This window comes from Macrosteles quadrilineatus, unplaced genomic scaffold, assembly GCF_028750875.1.
Source record: "Macrosteles quadrilineatus isolate MER2022 unplaced genomic scaffold, UCM_ALF_1.0 Scaffold_8__2_contigs__length_117827958, whole genome shotgun sequence".
NCBI classification, from domain to species: Eukaryota; Metazoa; Arthropoda; class Insecta; order Hemiptera; family Cicadellidae; genus Macrosteles; species Macrosteles quadrilineatus.
Window position 1 is genome coordinate 88,099,613 of NW_026542601.1, and position 18,554 is coordinate 88,118,166.

Sequence of the window (18,554 nt, forward strand, 5' to 3'; positions counted from 1 at the left end):
CTCAGAAATGAGTATGAGTCAAGCAAAAGCTTACTCCGTATGTTTTATCTATGCTCCAATACAACTCTTTACATCACAGCTATCACAGACCTTGTAATCGATCGGAAATAAACTTTGATAATATGCCTCGATGGCCGAAAGTCGACGTTGGATAAAAGTAAACGTGTGGGCCGAAATCCCTTACGCCTACTCTAACCCCGAGCGGTTCAATATATAGCTATTGCACACGCTTCCTCAGCGTACGGTGCAATATATAACTATTGCATACGTTTCCCTTAACGCTCGTTTAAATTCCGTACGGTGCAATATATAACTATTGCACACGTTTATCCTTTATCCTAAACTTACCTTACTACGGGTTAGCGGTGCACCATGTGCTGCTACACTCTACTAACCCGCACCGTACGAGTGCTGGGTCTTAACTGTCCTACCACCGTACCCAGAGCCCTTTATATACCCTCCTGTGAGGGCAGGAGCAGTGCAAAGGTCGCGAGGTATTGTACGGCGGCAGGTTCCAGCGCGCTTGGACGGGCGGCTCGACGGTGCACTGCTCGCCCGCGCCTTATCCACTGAGCTATAAATCTAACTGGAGGTAGCACTGAATGTCAAAGATGCGTGTCGCCAGCCGCCATGTTTGCGTGAGTCTGGTGTCATAAGAAGCCATATTATTGCTATAACTATTATTATACTTGGCTTAAAATACCTACTTTGTATGGTCGCCATTTCAAAGAAAATTATTAAAGTATTAAAAGTATTCAAGTATGACAAAAATACTCACTGCTATACCAACCTAGTTATAAGAAGCCATGTTATTGCTATGGTAAGAAAACTTACTGCTATACCAACCTAACAAAATCAGCGACTCGCTTTTGACAGACTTCTGCCATGGCAGTGCTACCTCCAGTTATAATTTTAGCTCAGTGGCCTTATCGCTCTTAACAACTGATACGTCCTGATGACAACAAAGCCCGTCTCGGCTATAAGAACAAAATATTCTTCTGTTTTAAATTAATTATTTATACTTGACGAAATTTATACTTGACGAAATAATAAATACACCTTGGGGTTAAAATCATATTCATATTTACTAAAATAAAGCTATCTTCATAAGTAAAATAACATTTCCTTCAAAATCAAATAAAATAGTCTTTCGAATCAAAATAAAAATTCTTTCAAAAACAAAACCCTTACAATGCATGAGTGCTATATTCACTGCTTGATTTTAAGATTGTTGTGTTGGAATCCTGTTATATATGCGGATCGTGCGGACTGCGGATCAGCAGATTTGGAATTATTTATTTTTCTTCTTCTATAAAATCAAAATCAGCTGAGAATAGTGAGAATAGCACTGGCTAGCTAGCAGATCCACTTGTCTGTCGGCTTTTGTCGCTTGTTTGGTTTGTCGGATTCGGATCGGATTGATTGATATATGATTTCACAGGGATGATCTAGGCTGATTATCTCCTGTTTTCCATTCCAATCTGTTAGGTTATAGTTTCGTTGTATCATTATCTTTGAAGTTACTTGAAAAATAGGGTCGCTGATTTCTCTTTTAAGGATGGCTCCTGTAGACAAATCTCCCCCTGCTAAAGCAGAGAGCAATTTTTACCTAGTCTGCTCATCTAAAGCAAATGATTTAATTCCAGTTCATAAATACAAATCGTCCCTTACCGGATTAACAATTGTGTTGGCCGAAGTTGAAGGGCCGGTTGTCAATGGCTATTTCTGTTTAGGTAAGTTCAAATTTATAAACTCATCTTAATTGTAATATTGTGTACTGTATTGTAATTGGCTATTCTGAAGAAAATTAGGCTATTTCATTCTTTACTCTTGGCTAATGAAATATTAGGCTAGAACCTGTAGGCCTACTTTGACCTAGGCTTGGCATCTGAGAGATGAAGGCCTTTGAAATACTCGGTGGTGCTTGCACAATGAAGCTGTAGTGGCAGAATAAGTTACTCAGCTTCTTTCAAAACAATCGTTAGATAATTAGTGAAGCAGGCTAGGCCTGCTTAGTTAGGGGGGCCTGGCTGGTTGCTGGGGCAGTTGGGATTATTATTTCACTTGGGTACAGTTTCTTAATTAGGCTACGCTAATATCGATTGAAAATGGCAATTAATACCGGTAATCAATGTTTGTTAATTAAACTTATATCAATTAGAAAATGAAACTGTCACAACCTTAACCAAACTTGCGGACGATGAAAAAATCGGATGAAGGTTTACTAATCGAATCGATAATTTCAATAGATTTTACCCTATCACATGTACACGACACAAACGGTCGCGGTGCAGGTAGTAGATGATGCACGGGACTGTCCACGTCATGTGCGTGTGATAGGCCTATCAATGTAAATTAAATGTTCATGTTCGTGTATTTATAATAAACATAGGCCTACCTAATGTTGAAAATATTTTAACAGTTGGCCTAATGTAAAAGATAAATATAAGTTACCCAATGAAAGCACAAGAGAAGCAAACAAATGTGTTGCAGGAACAACCCCCTTTTTACTTTATTGAGGAACAAAATACGGTACCGGTACTTAGTTAACTTACGGCTAGGCTGAGGGCCTACCTAAAGTTAAGGCTAGGTGGTAGATCAATACAGTTAAGACGGTGACACACTATCAATTTTTCCCTGATCAGGACCCCAAACGGAGCAGGAAGAAGGGAGGTAGAATGGAACAGGTTCAAGGGGTCCATACAGTGATCCAGACATCAGGCTGAGCAAAGAGATGAGCGCTTTAGAGGGTTTTTTTTTAAAGATCAAAGAAAAGATTGGTTGCATATGTACGGAGTGCAGTGATGTATGGTAGTGTGTCACGGTTTTGCCCCGTACGCTATCGCAAGTGCCGCAGTGAACGGCCGCCAGCGCTAGCATTGATAGTTCTAATTTAATATGGCAACTACCCTCTTTAACTTAATTGGTAAAATAAAAATATTTTGGGTAATATATTATAGGCATTTGTGTTGTAAGTAACTTTATTAAATTGTGGTTTGTTTGATCAAGGTTGTAAATGTTTTTTTTACAAGTTGAAGCCATTAAACCAATGATAGGCCTATCAATAATTTTAAACTTGAATCATGTAGCCTAATTGATAAGTAAATTTAACCTACATTAATAAATGGTAAATTTCTGAATACGTTTTATTTTCCCTTAAGTTCTCCCAATAAATGTTTTAAGTAGGCTACGCAACTGTAATTTAAAAAAAAACCTTCCACTACTGTAATAAATATTGTCCTCTTATGCTAGGTATAGTTGAAAGAGGCTGATAATAATTGTACAAATTGTTGACATTAGTTACCGTATTTAATCTCTCTCTGTTTGTTTTTTAACTTAATTTGTAAAATTTGCAAAGGCAATTAAAAAATTAAATAAAGGCAATTAAAAAATTATCATAGCTGTAACATATTATTTAATGAATAAAACCAATCAATTCATAATTACTGAAACACTCTTTTTAGAACACCTCTCACGTTCTTACTCAAACACGCTCTCCATCTCTCTCTACTCCCTTAGGCCTATACTGGGCTCGGTAGAATTCGTGTGGCCTTGGTCTTGATTGAAAAAATGTTCGGGTTGAAATTTTGCTGATATTTACCTCCCTTCTCCCTGCTCAGTTTGGGGTCTTGATTGGGAATGGGCACACGGAAGGGACTAAGGCTAAAGGTGTAGTGACGTCATATCTCTAGTGGTTAATGTCTTCTCTTGAGGCGACACGATTACCGTAACGAAACGATGTGATTTCAGCGGCGTTCGTGGCATAGTTGGAAGCGTTTCGGATTGGTGTTCAGGAGGTCCGGGGTTCGAAACCCACTGGCAGTACTTACTTTTTGTCAACAAATTTTTCATATCAGCAAGTTTGGTTGGTTAGGTTAGGTTATGACAGTTTAATTTTATAATACTAAATTTTAAAATTAATTTTATAATTAATTAAAAATTATAAGTAATCATTAATTAGATTTTTATCTTATATAGTTTTTATATTATCAGCAAGTCTGGTTGGTTAGGTTATGTTATGACACTTTAATTTTAAAAATTAAAAATTTATTTTATAATTTTAAAACAATATTTTATAATTAAAAAGTTAATTTTATAACAAAAAATTAAAAACTAATTTAAATTTGTTCAACTTAGCAGTCCTAGCGGCGAACGCAGACACTACAAGATATGTTAGCCTTAGTCCCTCCCGTGTGCCCCACCGGTCTTGATTGGGGAAAAGATCGATAGTGTGTCACTGCCATTATAAAATTAAAATTAAAGTACCGGTAGCCTACTGTTGTAAGTTAAACATAATCATGAAATCATGATATACCGGTACCTATAGGCCTATTTGTTTTGAGTGAACCTATAAAAAGGGAATGGAGAGCCTTCCTGAAAATGAGATGAAGAAAAAATGTTACTGACATGGCTTCCGCATAACTTACACTGACGTTGGCCTGATTTAAGTTTTTTTTTTTTTTCAGCTACTGAGGCCCATGATGATGACGGTTTGCCCCATACTCTGGAACATTTGGTTTTTCTGGGGAGTGAACAGTACCCATACAAAGGCGTTCTGGATCTCTTGGCCAATAGATGTCTGGCTTCTGGGACTAATGCATGGACAGGTAAATAACTAGTAGACTATAACTTAGTTCCATTTATACCTGTTATTTCAATCAGGCTATAACTTGACCACCCTACTGGTAGCGTGACTATTATAGTCAGGCTAGTTGGTTTCTGTAGTGGCAGCGACTATACGAGTCGTGTTTTGTAAGGTTTATGGTTAACTCACGTCAGGTTAAAAACCTATTTTGTTGTAAATTAAATCAAACCAAGCATAGGCTATAGATTGTCCTCATCTTGTAGAAACTCACCCGTTCTCTAAGTTATTCTGTTTCTTTTTGAACTGTCAATATTTTTGCAAAACAATTTAATCTTTGCAATGTTCTTTCTTATGTCGTGTATTGTGGCATGTCCAAGTTATTCATTAGTAAGGTTAGACATTTTTAATATCACTTTTCAAGTATTTTTAAAATCTTGTTTTCTTTTATTTACAAGTGTCAATGTTTTACTTGAAGTGAGCCTATGTCTTTGTTGTACACTGTGACATTTTCAATTACTTATTTTACAATGTGAAGTTAGAATATGTAGCACAGCATACTAAATAAAACCAAACTGGTCACCGAAAACGTTCAGGGCAGAGGACATTCGACTACCAGCACTAATTTTAAAAACATTCACGGTACCCAACTACTACTGAGTACTAACCGATCTAGTACTGTAACATGTCTCAATCCCTCCACACTGCTTTGCGGGCGCCAACTTGATATCGCCGGATTAAAGGAGGGCTGGACTAGCTCAGTGCCAGATTAGAGAGGTTCTACTGTAGCCTACCTTGTTTCAGATAGAACAGGCCTGTTCTATTCTGTGATTAAAAGTTATCAATAGGTTTATATAGGTTAGTAACTACATGGCTAGACCTACCACATGTCAGTTATGGCAAAATAACATGGCCGACTCAAGGTTCCTTTTCCAGCACTCACAACGTAAACAAACATTAAGCTAACTCAAAACGTACACTCTCCTGAATTCTACTGAAACTAAGGATCTAGGACAACATTCTTGTGAAAGCGGGACACTTTCTGATTAAATTTGTATTTAGTTGACAAGAGATACCTATTCTAAGTGTCATTAATTTTATCTTGTGGTCAACTGGTATAACTTCAAATAAATACAATAGTTAATCTGCTTATGGCTTGGTATAATAAAACCGACTAAACCCCCCATAAAAGAAGAGGACCAACATTGATTGGTAAATCTATTGGTAAGCTTAGAGTCACTCAATGTGTGTCTGTGTATGTTATAGATACAGACCACACTTGCTACACGATGACAACAGCTGGCAGTGAGGGGTTCCTTTCACTCATCCCCATCTACTTGGACCATATTCTGTACCCCACTCTTACGGTGAGTGTCTTGTATCCAGCTTTATGAGCTTTCTAAGGTACCTACCTAAACTTGCATATTGCGCGATCATGCGCTGTTATCAAATATAACAGGCTGAATTTATTTTACTAATAATATTATCATTACAGTTCCAAGAAAAATTAATATCCAGTTCCAAACGAAAGAATTTTGCACGGTTACTTAGGGGTATCAACTGATCCCCCTGACTGTGCAGTACAAAAATTTAATTGTTGAGTTTTATCTTGATTAAGTTTTAGTCCATTAGCTTCAAACCAGTATTATAATGCCCTGATGACTCTGCGTAAGCCACCTAGTTTTATTTAATGATTATAGCTTGCAGGCAGTACTTACTGTACCAAAGTTACATTAATTACCTTCTATTTGCTCCCAGCGTAACTTCTGTGTTGCTCCTGATAGTGCAAAGTCTGTTTTAGTATGTAGCAAATCACACATTGAGCCCTTTGACCTCTTTATTCAGCTCAATGACCCTGTGTCACTCTATAATGACATTTTTGACCTCTTTATATGTTACTTTGACCCTATGATTAATCTCTAGCATTGTAGCAACATTTGAAAATATCCTTTTTTTTTCTTTAATAAGCCTTGGTTTTTTATTCCTTCTATAATATTGTTGTACCTAATGTTTTTAAACATTTAAGACATTATTTATAAACTTAAAAATTATATTGCTGTAAACTTAATTACCTAAAAGTAGGCTTAATTATGCTCAGAATTTATTCACTGAGATTATTTTTTACGGCAATTTTACCCAGCAAGTGTTGAATGTTTTCCTTATACAACAAGGAAGATTAAGGCTGCGCTCTTCCCTGTCTAACGTGCAAATGCAAGGGTTTTGGTTCTTACTGTTTGTAGCCCCAATTTTGAACCGATTTGAAAGATCTTGGTGTCATATTTTTCGATAAATATTATTATAAGTCCGGCGCTTTTTTAAAATTTGAATATTTTTTTTTAATGTTGGGCTAAAAAGTTGGTAAAAATGTTAAAATACGCGCTTTTTATCATAAATTTTAACACATCCAAATAATTTTTAAAGAAAATATAACAAACGGGGGAAATGCAATAGATTCTTGAAAACAAGAATCTGCAGTTAGTTTACTAAAAGGTTTAAGGATAATGATGTAATCACCCAGAATCAAAGTGTGATTTAAATACTCGTAATAAACTGTAAACTATCTGGCTAAAGACGTTGGTAGATAATAAAATCAAATATAATGTAAAAAGCAATTCCTACAGAGTCGTCGGGGCCTAATTAATATAATTGAAATGGAGAATTTATCGCGGGATGATTTAAAATAGATTTGATACTAATATTCGTAACTACGTGATCAAATCTTAACACTCCCAAGTCTTGATTCTTTCACCCGCCAAAGACTGGGTTTAGAACTTGGTCGATAAGTCTCGGGGTAAAACGGTGAAAAACGAGAAATAATTAAGGCGTGGTAATTATTCGTTAAGCGAACGGAGAAATCGTAATTTCGAAGCCAATTAATTTGAATCAAACCGAAAGATATCCACCGCTAGTCACTGACCGGCAGGAACTGGCGGGTCAAGACTCAATCGGCGAAAGCTAAGTTATTGAAATTTAGACAAAACAAAAATAAAATGAACGTTAGAAAGTCTAACAACGAACTTAGCTAACCTGAATGGATAACGTAGTGGTATGGCATGGTGTCTACTCTCCGGGAAATTCCAGAAAACCAGGAAAACTCCGGGAATGTTATCTTACCTTGAAATGTCCTGGAAAAATCCAGGAATCCACCCAAACCTCCGGGAATCCGGAGCCCGGTCATCGGAATTGTCGGCTAATCGAAATACTACCGCTTTTGTTGCCGCGATCGCGGGAGACGTTTATCGGTGTCGCCGAAACCGCAAGATATGTTCACGGGTATTGCCGCGATCGCGAGAGACGATTATCGGTGTCGCTGAAACCGCAAGATATGCTCACGGGTATTGCCGCAATCACGAGAGATGATTATCGGTGTCGCCGAAACCGCAAGATATGCTCACGGGCATTGCCGCGATCGCGGGAGACGAGACAATTATCGGTGTTGCCGAAACCGCAAGATAGGCTCACGGGTATTGCCGTGATCGCGGGAGACGATTATCGGTGTCCACGAAACCGCAAGATAGGCTCACGGCACGGGTATTGCCGCGATCGCGGGAGACGATTATCGGTGTTGCCGAAACCGCAAGATAGGCTCACGGGTATTGCCGCGATCGCGGGAGACGATTATCGGTGTTGCTGAAATCATAAAATGTGTGAACCTGTTTTGCCACGATCAGTTCCCGGTGTTGACGAGACTGCAAGATATGCTCACCGGTATTCCCATGATCGCCGGAGATGATAACTGGTGTCGCCTTACCTACCAATTATACTGTTTTATTATGTTGTATAAAATATTATTCTTTGGAAAAGTTTTGTTTCAAATAATAATAAATTATTATTAGCGGGTTGCGATTAGTTGAGTGGGTTGCAATAGTAGCTCTTAAAATTCTGGAATTTGTCTTGAATTCTCCTGGAAAACTCCTTGAATTTTTTAAAACAGGTTTAGTAGACACCATGTATGGCGTGATCGTAATTCGTGTCAGAAGGGGCTTCTCGTGAACGAGTCGACGGTCGAACTCCGAATAATCTGGTCCGGCTCAAATCACGATTTCCTCGGCCGAGGCATAAGCGTCGCTGCTTGAGATGCTAAATCAAATTTTACTGTTTTTATTTTACAATTAAATTATCTCAAATATTGGAACTATGACCATTCAATTACATATTTCATTTGTAATGTTTTCTCTGTAGGACTCAGCGTTTGTGACGGAGGTACACCATGTGACGGGCGAGGGAGAGGATGCTGGGGTGGTGTATTGTGAGATGCAAGGGAGGGAGAACACAGGAGAGTCTAGAGTGTACCTGCAGCTGCTGAGGACCATCTACCCGGGACACTGCGGCTACAAGAGTGAGACCGGCGGCATCATGAGGAACCTGCGCGAGACTGTCAACAATGACAAGGTAATGTGAGTTCAGGGTATCGCCAACTGACCATGTAAAGTCTGTGAATGGAATGTGAATTTTGTATGGGACCAGGAAATATAGAATAGTTCAAGAGTCATGAAAATAGTGACCGCAGGAGATTCTCGGAGGTGTTGCAGGGGACGATTATAATGTCAGTGTGTTTGGGGAGATGCTGGGAAGAGTTGGTGTAAACCAACCAATCAGATTGTCACTATGACTGAGGAAATTGTTTGGATACTGCAACAATCACTGGACAAAAAAATTATATATGATAACATTTTACTGTAAAAATTATACATTGAATTCATATAAATTGTAGCCTACCTACTTCAAAATTTGCATTTAAATTTCTAGAATTCTTGAATTTGGCCATTGGCCAAACAGAACAATAAAAAAAAAATGGCCTTTAATTTTGTTCAGCCTTGCTGGACACCAGGTGTGTCCTTACCAGGCCCCACTAGAAAAACAGGCCATGCTGCAGCACGGGCAGCGCAACACTACGTCACTGTGGTGGATAGTTGTACTAAAATCTTATCTAACATTAAAATCTGACAAACAGCCAGCTTATTTACCTAAAACATATGGGATATGGCAGTGAATTTATCAATGAATCTATCCACTAACGTGACGTCATGGATCCTGCAGCATGGCCTGTTTTTCTAGTGGGGCCTTGGAAGGACCCATTAGAAAAACAGGCCATGCTGCAGGATCCATGACGTCATGCTAGTGGATGGATGTCATTGATAAATTCTTTGCCATCACCATTCCCATATGTTTTAGGTAAATAAACAAGCTGGCTGTTTGTAAGATTTTAATGTTAAGAGTATTAAGAGTTTAGTACAACTATCCACCACTGTGACGAAGTGTTGCGCTGCCCGTGCTGCAGCATGGCCTGTTTTTTCTAGTGCGGCCTTGCTTGGTCCTTATCATCACTGCAAGGTCCTTGTAAGGTGTTAAGCTAGTGGAAATTAATAACATAACAACTTTGATTGTTATAAATTTTTTAGAGAATTGCCAGCTGTTGATACTTGCATAAAAGAGGGTACAGTTAGAGAATAGATCAAATTTTCTATTGTGGTTATAATGACGTAAGTTGTAATGTGGGTTTAACTGTGTATATTATTTGTGGTTGTGATTAAGAGAATCCGAAATATTGGGATAAAATAAAGAAAGGATGTGAAAACCACAACCAATGTGGACCTGTGGTCTGTGTATCTAATCAGGATTCAACAACTTAATCTGACCTATTTAATTTTGTGGCTAGTTCTATACGAGGACTAAAAGTTATAGTTTAATATTCTATTTAGCAACACATTATATTTTTTTATAGTTTTATATTACACAAATTATAATAAAACAGAGTTTTGGTTGAGTGAAATGACTTGCATAGTTTTGATACGTTACTGCCACAACAAAAGTATTTATTTATATTTTAAAAAACTTTAAGATTCAACCAAAAATAGCTTGACAGATGATTAGTCTTCTATCAGCTAGCCTACTTTCAGTATGTTCAATTCTGTGGTTTAGAATGTTAAATATTTGGTCGTACCACAGGTGCGAGCGTACCACAAAGAGTTCTACCGACCAGAAAACCTTACGTTGATTATCACTGGACAAGTGAAGCCGGAAGACCTGTTCAAAACTCTAGAGCCTTTTGAGCAGAAAATCGCTTCCAAGGTTGGTAATTAATTGTTGTTAAGTAAAACCAATTTTCGACCCAGAGGTTGTCGAGTTATCCAGAGCATTGAAATTTTTAATGGCTTTTAATAAATTTAGACATAACAGTAAATCTATTTTATTAGTACGCTACATGAAACTTACAATAAGGCTTTTTTGTTTTAAGATTTAACCCCACTTATTATACACCAAAATTTTTGTCGAGGTGTGTAGATTTGCAAACTGACCTTACATTTTGGAAAAAGCCCCTTGGGCTCTGCCCCAGTGGCTTTTAAACTTCCCATGTTATCCTTATGTACAACATATTTGTTTACATTATGATACGAAGCTGGATAGTTTAATTGCTGTTAATATTTTAGTTGCAATTTGAGGAAATGTGTGTTACAAAGAATATTTAACATATTTCTAGTAGGTATCAAGATATGTGTTAATCTATGAAAACAGGAAAAATTAATTCTATTGCTAATTCCGGGTTTTGCTACTAGTATAGACACCTTTTTGCAATATTACTTAAATATAGCTAAATAGTTAATGGTTAAATCGTAAATTTCATCGATTGCTGATAATTTTTTTTTAACTATTTCATTTCAAATTTGATCTTATCTAACTAAAAATGCAATGGCTGCAATAAAGTTTTTTCATTCCTAAATTTTACCGTAGCACCTACTGTGAAGTTTTGTAGTGTATTGTAGTTTTTAAAAAAAGGTTATGTTTGTCAGGGTACAAGAGAGCAATTCAAGCGGCCGTGGCAGGACCCTGTGCCTCCGTTGAAAGAGTCTGCCGACATTGAAGTCAAGTTTCCCTGTGATGAAGAGGACAATGGGATGGTCTATGTTGGCTGGCGGGGACCTTCTGCTGTCACTGATCTATACAAGTGAGGCTTCACTTTAAAAACTAGGCCTACATCTTGATTAGTATAAATTTCTCTCAGGATGCCATTGTCCAACTATGTTGTGTTTTCCCTTCCAATCTCCTTATTTCTAGGACTAGCCCATACATTTTCCCAAAGATTATACTGTAAAATGTGTTTAATACTAAAGTTCCCTTTCTTTTCTTATTTGATTCCATATTTCTATCAAGTAATAACAAATGTTTCTGGATTACTGGCCTGGTAATTATTTTGAAGACATGAGTTTGTATTAGTAGTTGTACTTGTTGATCAATTCTACTTTTCTCCTAGATTGGCTGCATGTTCAGTGTTGATGAAGTACATGACAGACACTTCAGTCAGCCCGCTGCCCAAAGAGTTTGTGGAGATCTCCGATCCATATTGCAGCAAGGTAAATTGTTTTAGGGTACTTTCGTATTATACGGTGGCCACCCTCATACAGCACGCTGTGGCAGCTATGTTTGGTTAGGTTATCTTACTGTTAATACTGTTCAATGAAATGGCGACCATACATAGTAGGTATTTTAAGCCAAGTATGAATGAAGATGAGTGTAGGATTGGCGCGATCTTGTAGTCTTGTTAGTGACTAAGGCCGACATTCCTTAGACACAGCTGTTAATTAATAGCCGATACAGCTAATGGCAACTAAGGGACCTACAGTTTATAGTGGAATCCGAACCATATTTTTCCTTGGTATATACGAATTGGTCTAATTATCAGGATAGTACCGCGGATAGTCGTAGTACTCACTCGTGCGGACGTTAATCCACACCAGTAAGTATTGCATCCACAGTGCATGCCTATAAATATCCACAATTCGTGACCTCCTAGTAGCTGGATTACAGGACGACGCCACCCGTCCCAGTCATAACTACAACAAACATAAATATGTTTGTAGGACTTTCCTCGTTTTGTTATGAATCGAATGATACCAGATGAGTCATATTTTTGCATGCCAAATTCCCTCCAAGTAGGCCAAGGTCAGGTCTTTGGCCGGAGTGCGTGCATCACCTGTCACCTCGCCTCTATCTGGTCCAGTGTCCTGAGTGATGACTCATCTGGTATTGTTCGATTCACAATGAATGGGGTGTCCTTTGCTCCCCTACATTACAGTAACTGCTTTTAGATAAGTGTCAGGTTTAACTAAACCGATTGTGTTTTGATTCCCTACCTTATCTAGACATGTTACGATACATGCACAGACATGTAGGTTTACTCGTTCCAGTTTAATTCAAATTGGAATTTAAAACGGACACATAATATATATGATTCTGAGCGGATTTTGGTGTTTTGGTTTCATGGCCTCTGGGGACATCAAAACAAAAAAGTTAATCGATCCCGGGTCTAGGTCTTTCTATGAGACCTACAGTAATAATGTTTTCCCTATATGGGAAATTCGCTAAAACTACCACTTTACTTTAAACGTAACAAATTTCAATTTTGTTTGCTTTCTGCAGGTTTCATACTCGCTGGTAGAAAACTCTGAATCCGTTTTGATGCTACAATTTGAAAATGTGCCAGTTGCTAAGATTGGTGCGGTGAAGGATCGGCTTATGCAGGTAAGTTCTAAAACTCCTATACTTCATTCATATTAGTCCCAGTCTTAAAACAGTGATTTAAATGAAGTATTAATTATTTAATTTTAAGTAGATGTATCAATATAAAATGTACAATATATATGTAGGCCTAGGCTCTAATGTAATAAAATCAAACAACAACATTTTCTTTGTCAATTTGTTGCAGTGCATTTAAACTGTCACCCAAGTTATTTTGTACTTCCTAATCGTTAAACAAAATCATAGTTACACCACGTAACTCATTCTAATTTAGAAGAATACATTTTCATGTTATGAATAAACAATAAACTCATTATTATTTGTAAAGAAAATTAATGTTGACCATTTCAAACTATGCATCCTCTAAAAAGGTTAATCTATACGTGGTTGACACCTTGTGTTCATTATAGGTGCTGGAGAAGATAGTGAGTGGACAGGAGCCAATAGTCATGAAGCGGTTGTCAACTGTCGTCAACCGTCACAGACTGGAGTGTTTGAGTCATCTGGAGAACAGTCCTCACGACAGCATTGCCTTCATGGCCATCGGGGACATGTTGTACGGCAACACCAAGCAAGACGTTAGTAGCTGAGTAGCTCAATATGTACTAACATCTTTGACCAGCAGTAGCCATTTTTTTCTATATAAAAACATAGTCTATTGAGATAGTATTAGATTTATTTATATTTTTTACTATTATATTTTTTATATTTAATAATTATATTTTTTTACTTTGTTAATTTGATGAAGAACATTACATTAGTTTACAATAAAGTTGTCCTTTCTGTATGGCTGGGTTCAAAAGTTGGTGTATTTGACATAAATCTGTAATTTAGTTTAGCATTTTTGTCAGTGGTTCAATTCAACCATGTTTCCATTTAATTCTCAGACTGGTGACACCTAAACATGAGAATGGAATGTATACTATCTTTAGTCAATGTTACTAGGCTATTGAAGTAATTAGTTATGAATTACTTGAATTTTTGCAGGATTGGGTTGGCATATTCTACACATATAGTTGTAAAAAACAACCTAGATATCTAGATGCACAGCTCTGTCACTACCAGCTGTTCTGTTATGTATGATGACTTGCTAACGAGACAGTAAAATAACCTACTTCCCTTGCAGCGTTGGCCGGAAAGTTTTCAAATCAAAACCCCTTCTCAGACTACTCTAGTCTGGTCATTTGCCTAGTCTCTTTGTTTGAACTGTAAATAGGTCCTGGTTCTTGAAATTTGCACCATGAAACGTTTTATATGTGAGCAAAAACTATAAGACAATATGTCTTATCTTATATTTGTATTGATCTCTATGTTAGTTGCTATGAAATCTACTTTGATGATCAGCAAAGTGTTTTAATGAAAATCTAACCTGAGCTTTGCAAAGCAATGTCTTTATTTCATTCAATCGAGTTTTTGAAGTATGGCTCATAAAATTTATTATCTCACAAAGCTTAAAATCCCAGTGAAAACAAATACCTTTACGATTTTATGCCATGATAACAAGTTGTAGAACTGTAAAGAAGATCATAAAAGTTCTTCCTACACTATGATAAGATTTAAAGGTAGGCCATAAATATGTTTTATGGTATTGTGTTGTTTAAAGCTAACATGTAACTACTTTAAAGTAAACATTACATCTAGCATGCTCGAGACTAAAATTAACATCAAAATATACCAAAATGCCACCGAAATTTATGAAAGTTTTTATTACTTCATCTTGATTTAGATGTTTTGGATTAGGTTAAATATTCTGTGATGTTTTTCCCGCGTTCTGCAGAAGCGCTATGACCATGGCATATCACGCTTCTCATTGAAAAGTGAAAATACCTTTTTTTCGCTTCACATAACATAAACATGTTTTAAAAACATAAATCCCTTTTAAAATTTGCCATATAATGTTCATTTCAATCTCAAATCTTATACAAAACAATAACATAACCAATTTTTATTTATGATCTGTTGCTATACATTTAAAGAGGGATTACACTTTATATTAACCACTTTTCTAAATATTAACAGACTGAAAAGAAATATATCCTATCAGTTTCATTTTTAGTTTAAAGAAATACAATTAATTATTTCCAATCCACTTTTAGAAAATTTCCCAAATAGGGAATAAGCTATTACTAACCCAGGACCGGTTTGCTTTTTTGTTTTGAGGTCCTCAGAGGCCAAAAACCGTTCAATCTCATATACATTCCGATTTTTATGAAATTTGGTACAAACCTGTTAACCTACGTTAATTCAAACAAGTTCGTGAACCAGCATGATCGTACTATGGGAATGGGGTTTTATGGGGTAAAATTTGGTTTTCCCATTTTTGACGCTAGAAACACAAAATTTCACAATTTCTTTCCGATAGCCTACATGTTGAATTGCTTAAAAAAATAAATAATAATTTTGTACAATGAATATTGTTATCTTGTTTTTTTACCATCGTGATGGAAAATGTGTGCAATAAACCTTTGAACAACAATTTTGTAAGTTGAAGCGTTGTTGTATGCCTAACGGTAACGGAGATAATTCAAAAAATTGTAAATTTAAAATTCTCATGTTATTCTTATGGAGAACTAGCAGAGTAGCCTACCCATCCTTCGTACGGGATTGGCATTATAAGTATAAAATGCTTATTGCATTTATACTCAAGCTTTGCGTTTGCAATGGGGATTGACACAGTTTGATAAAATTTCATTCTTTAAATTTACAGTATACTTTAGTATTAGACATCTACTAGAGCCATAATGTTCTACCATATCATTTTGCATATCATAGAACCAACTTTTTTAGTTGAAACAGTTGACTAAATTTTTAATTCCCTTTAAATATTAATACTCATAAGGTTAACATGGGGAACTACAGAGCCACTGGGGCGGAGCCCGAAAGGATTTTTGAGATAAGAATATGCCTATATGTTAATCGGGAATGTGAGCTATCATCATTCCAAATTTCAGCCGAATCCGTCCAGTAGTTAATGCGTGATTGAAATTCAAACAAACACACAAATTTTCACATTTATAATATTAGTAAGATAAGATAAATAAACTGTTGCAGCTTGCTTGTTTATGGATATATTTGATTTAATCAAATTTGGCAAATAAATAGAAATAAATCTGACAATAAGGGAATATTTTAGTAGAAATCCAGCCTGGTAAATAGAAATTCACTTAGTCTGCAGGTTTTCTGCGGCGGGGGTATTTATTTTAAATTTTTTTCCCATTCTAGGCCAAGTAACCTGCTTGTCCAGGAAGGGTGCAGTCAAGGTGGAAGGATTGTTGGTTTTTTTTTTCAATGCTATATTATTAATACGCTACATGAGACTTTGTGAACAATAAGGCATTTTTTTTTAGATTTAAACCCCACGTATTATATACCAAAATGTTCGTCTAGGCGTTTATATTTGCAAACTGACCTTACTTTTTAGAAAAAGTCCCTCGGGCTCTGCCCCAGTGGCTTTTAAAGTTCCCCTGTTATCCTTATGGAGAACATATTTGTTTACATTATGATCAGCTGGATAATTTAATTGCTGTTAATATTTTAGTTGCAATTTAAAGAAACGTGTGCTACAAACATTTACTGACTTGGTTGAAATGGAATATTTACTAGGCTATTTGGGTTGGCGTAAATATTACAGTGGAAAAAAGCTAGAAAGCCTGGACAATTTGATATACTAAAAAGAAAACTGAATTAACTCTGTGCTGCATTTCTTGAACAATCATTGAAAGAGCCGATTTGCAAAATATGGAAAAATAGGAAAGTCTAGTCATCAGAAATTATTACTGTTATTCACGTTTTAAAATATTGCCTGTAATACTTGGCAATTGCTGGAATTTGAGCAACAGGTAGACTAGTTTAACATAAAACAATATTTTATAAACAATCACAATAACAAAGATGTTCCAATCTAGCTGGACCAGAGACTGAACCAAGTGGCAGATCTGTACAAGATGCAGGAGGAAGACATGACATTCTGGACGTCCCTGATCAAGCAGTACTTACTGACAGGGGCCAGTGTGACTGTGAGGGGAGTGCCTAGTGTGGACGAGCAACAGGAGATGGCGAGGGAGGAGAAACTGAGAGTGCAAAGTCAACGGGACCTGCTGGGGGTGGACGGGCTCAAGTAAGAAATATAAAACAATAGTTTACTGTTAAAAAATTATGAACAAGACAGACAACCTGTCTTGACCTAACAGACATTCTGCCAACCTGTAGCGTTTGACAGCTGTTACGGAAAACTGTAGGTCTACTGATGATGGCTGACAAGTTAGTTCTTGGTTATAAGTTTCTGTCTGTGTGGTTGTATCCAGAACCCTAGTTTGTAGTGTTAGTGCTAGTGGCACTATTAATGGCCCTTTTAATTGATAGATCATAGTAAAAATAATGTGTGAGAGCAGATTCGCTCTCACACATTATTCCTTTATTCTAGGAATGTCTGGAACGTAATTTGTATTTGTATACATTTCTTATTGTTGATGAAAGAATTTTCTCCATGTTTATTGAATTTTGTCATAGAATTGTGTCATAACGTTATAAAAACTAGCTGTGCGCCATGCTTTATTGCTGCGCACCTCGGTTGTAAAAAAGCAGCATAAGTCATGACTCTATTTTTAAGCTCACTCATAATCCAAGGATTTTTTCATGGTCATAAAAAATCACCCATAATTGGATATTTTCAAACTACAGGATATTTAATAAAACTTTGTGACAACTGAACGGATAAACATATAAATTAGACCTATAAACTAAACTTTAAACTACACTTTGTTTTGTACCACAACAAACACCAAAACAGACTGGAAGCACATGCACCAACCACAGTGTCAGGAATGTTGTTCACTACCATTGATGCGTTGATGGACTTTGGACTGATGTGACTGACAGAAGTCTAACATAGGGATGGTTTGAGTCAAAACAAATTTTATTGTGTTCGCTACTGGGAATGGTCAGGTAGCGGAGCTAGGGTCAACAAACTGGCCGAGCCCGCTTTCTCTTCTTTACCAACAACCACCCTTGTCTCTGAATGATGTACTGAATTTAAAGTTTTAATTTGCAAATTATTTTTATCAATACAATGTAACAAAAGTAATTTTTTCCCGTTACTATTACCAGTAAACGTTACTAATGTTTTGTAACGATTACCAATTACAAGTTACTTGTTTTAAGATGTAACGGGTGAGTCACAGACCTTACTAAAAAATGTACCGATTACAGTAATCGTTACGTTATTGTAATCGTTACTACCAAGTCTGATATTCTGTAATAATCAAACCCAGTCAAATTATAAATTACCGTAGTTTTCAATGAAAACTAAGGTAATTTATAATTTGGCTGGGTTTGATTATTACACTTTTCATTGATAGGTAGTTCTTAAAAATTAATGATAAGATATTCGTTTGACTTCAAAAATGATTTATTTAGCCTGTTTCTTATTTTATTACTAAATCCACTTTTTCTGATT

At 36.5% G+C, this 18,554-nt stretch overlaps 1 protein-coding gene across 1 annotated transcript in view; it reads left to right on the plus strand.

The window, feature by feature from the left end:
- The first annotated feature begins 1,419 nt into the window (after positions 1–1,419).
- The window catches only part of LOC129000917 (uncharacterized protein C05D11.1-like), a 28,391-nt gene continuing 11,256 nt past the window's right edge, over positions 1,420–18,554 (plus strand). Inside the window, exons 1-10 of the mRNA XM_054428001.1 lie at positions 1,420–1,733; positions 4,467–4,607; positions 5,849–5,949; positions 8,765–8,974; positions 10,532–10,654; positions 11,374–11,528; positions 11,835–11,934; positions 13,001–13,102; positions 13,510–13,677; positions 17,005–17,216. Of these exons, the coding sequence (XP_054283976.1) occupies positions 1,559–1,733; positions 4,467–4,607; positions 5,849–5,949; positions 8,765–8,974; positions 10,532–10,654; positions 11,374–11,528; positions 11,835–11,934; positions 13,001–13,102; positions 13,510–13,677; positions 17,005–17,216 (1,487 nt within the window). The 5' untranslated portion in view covers positions 1,420–1,558. The remainder of the gene's footprint in view (positions 1,734–4,466; positions 4,608–5,848; positions 5,950–8,764; positions 8,975–10,531; positions 10,655–11,373; positions 11,529–11,834; positions 11,935–13,000; positions 13,103–13,509; positions 13,678–17,004; positions 17,217–18,554) is intronic.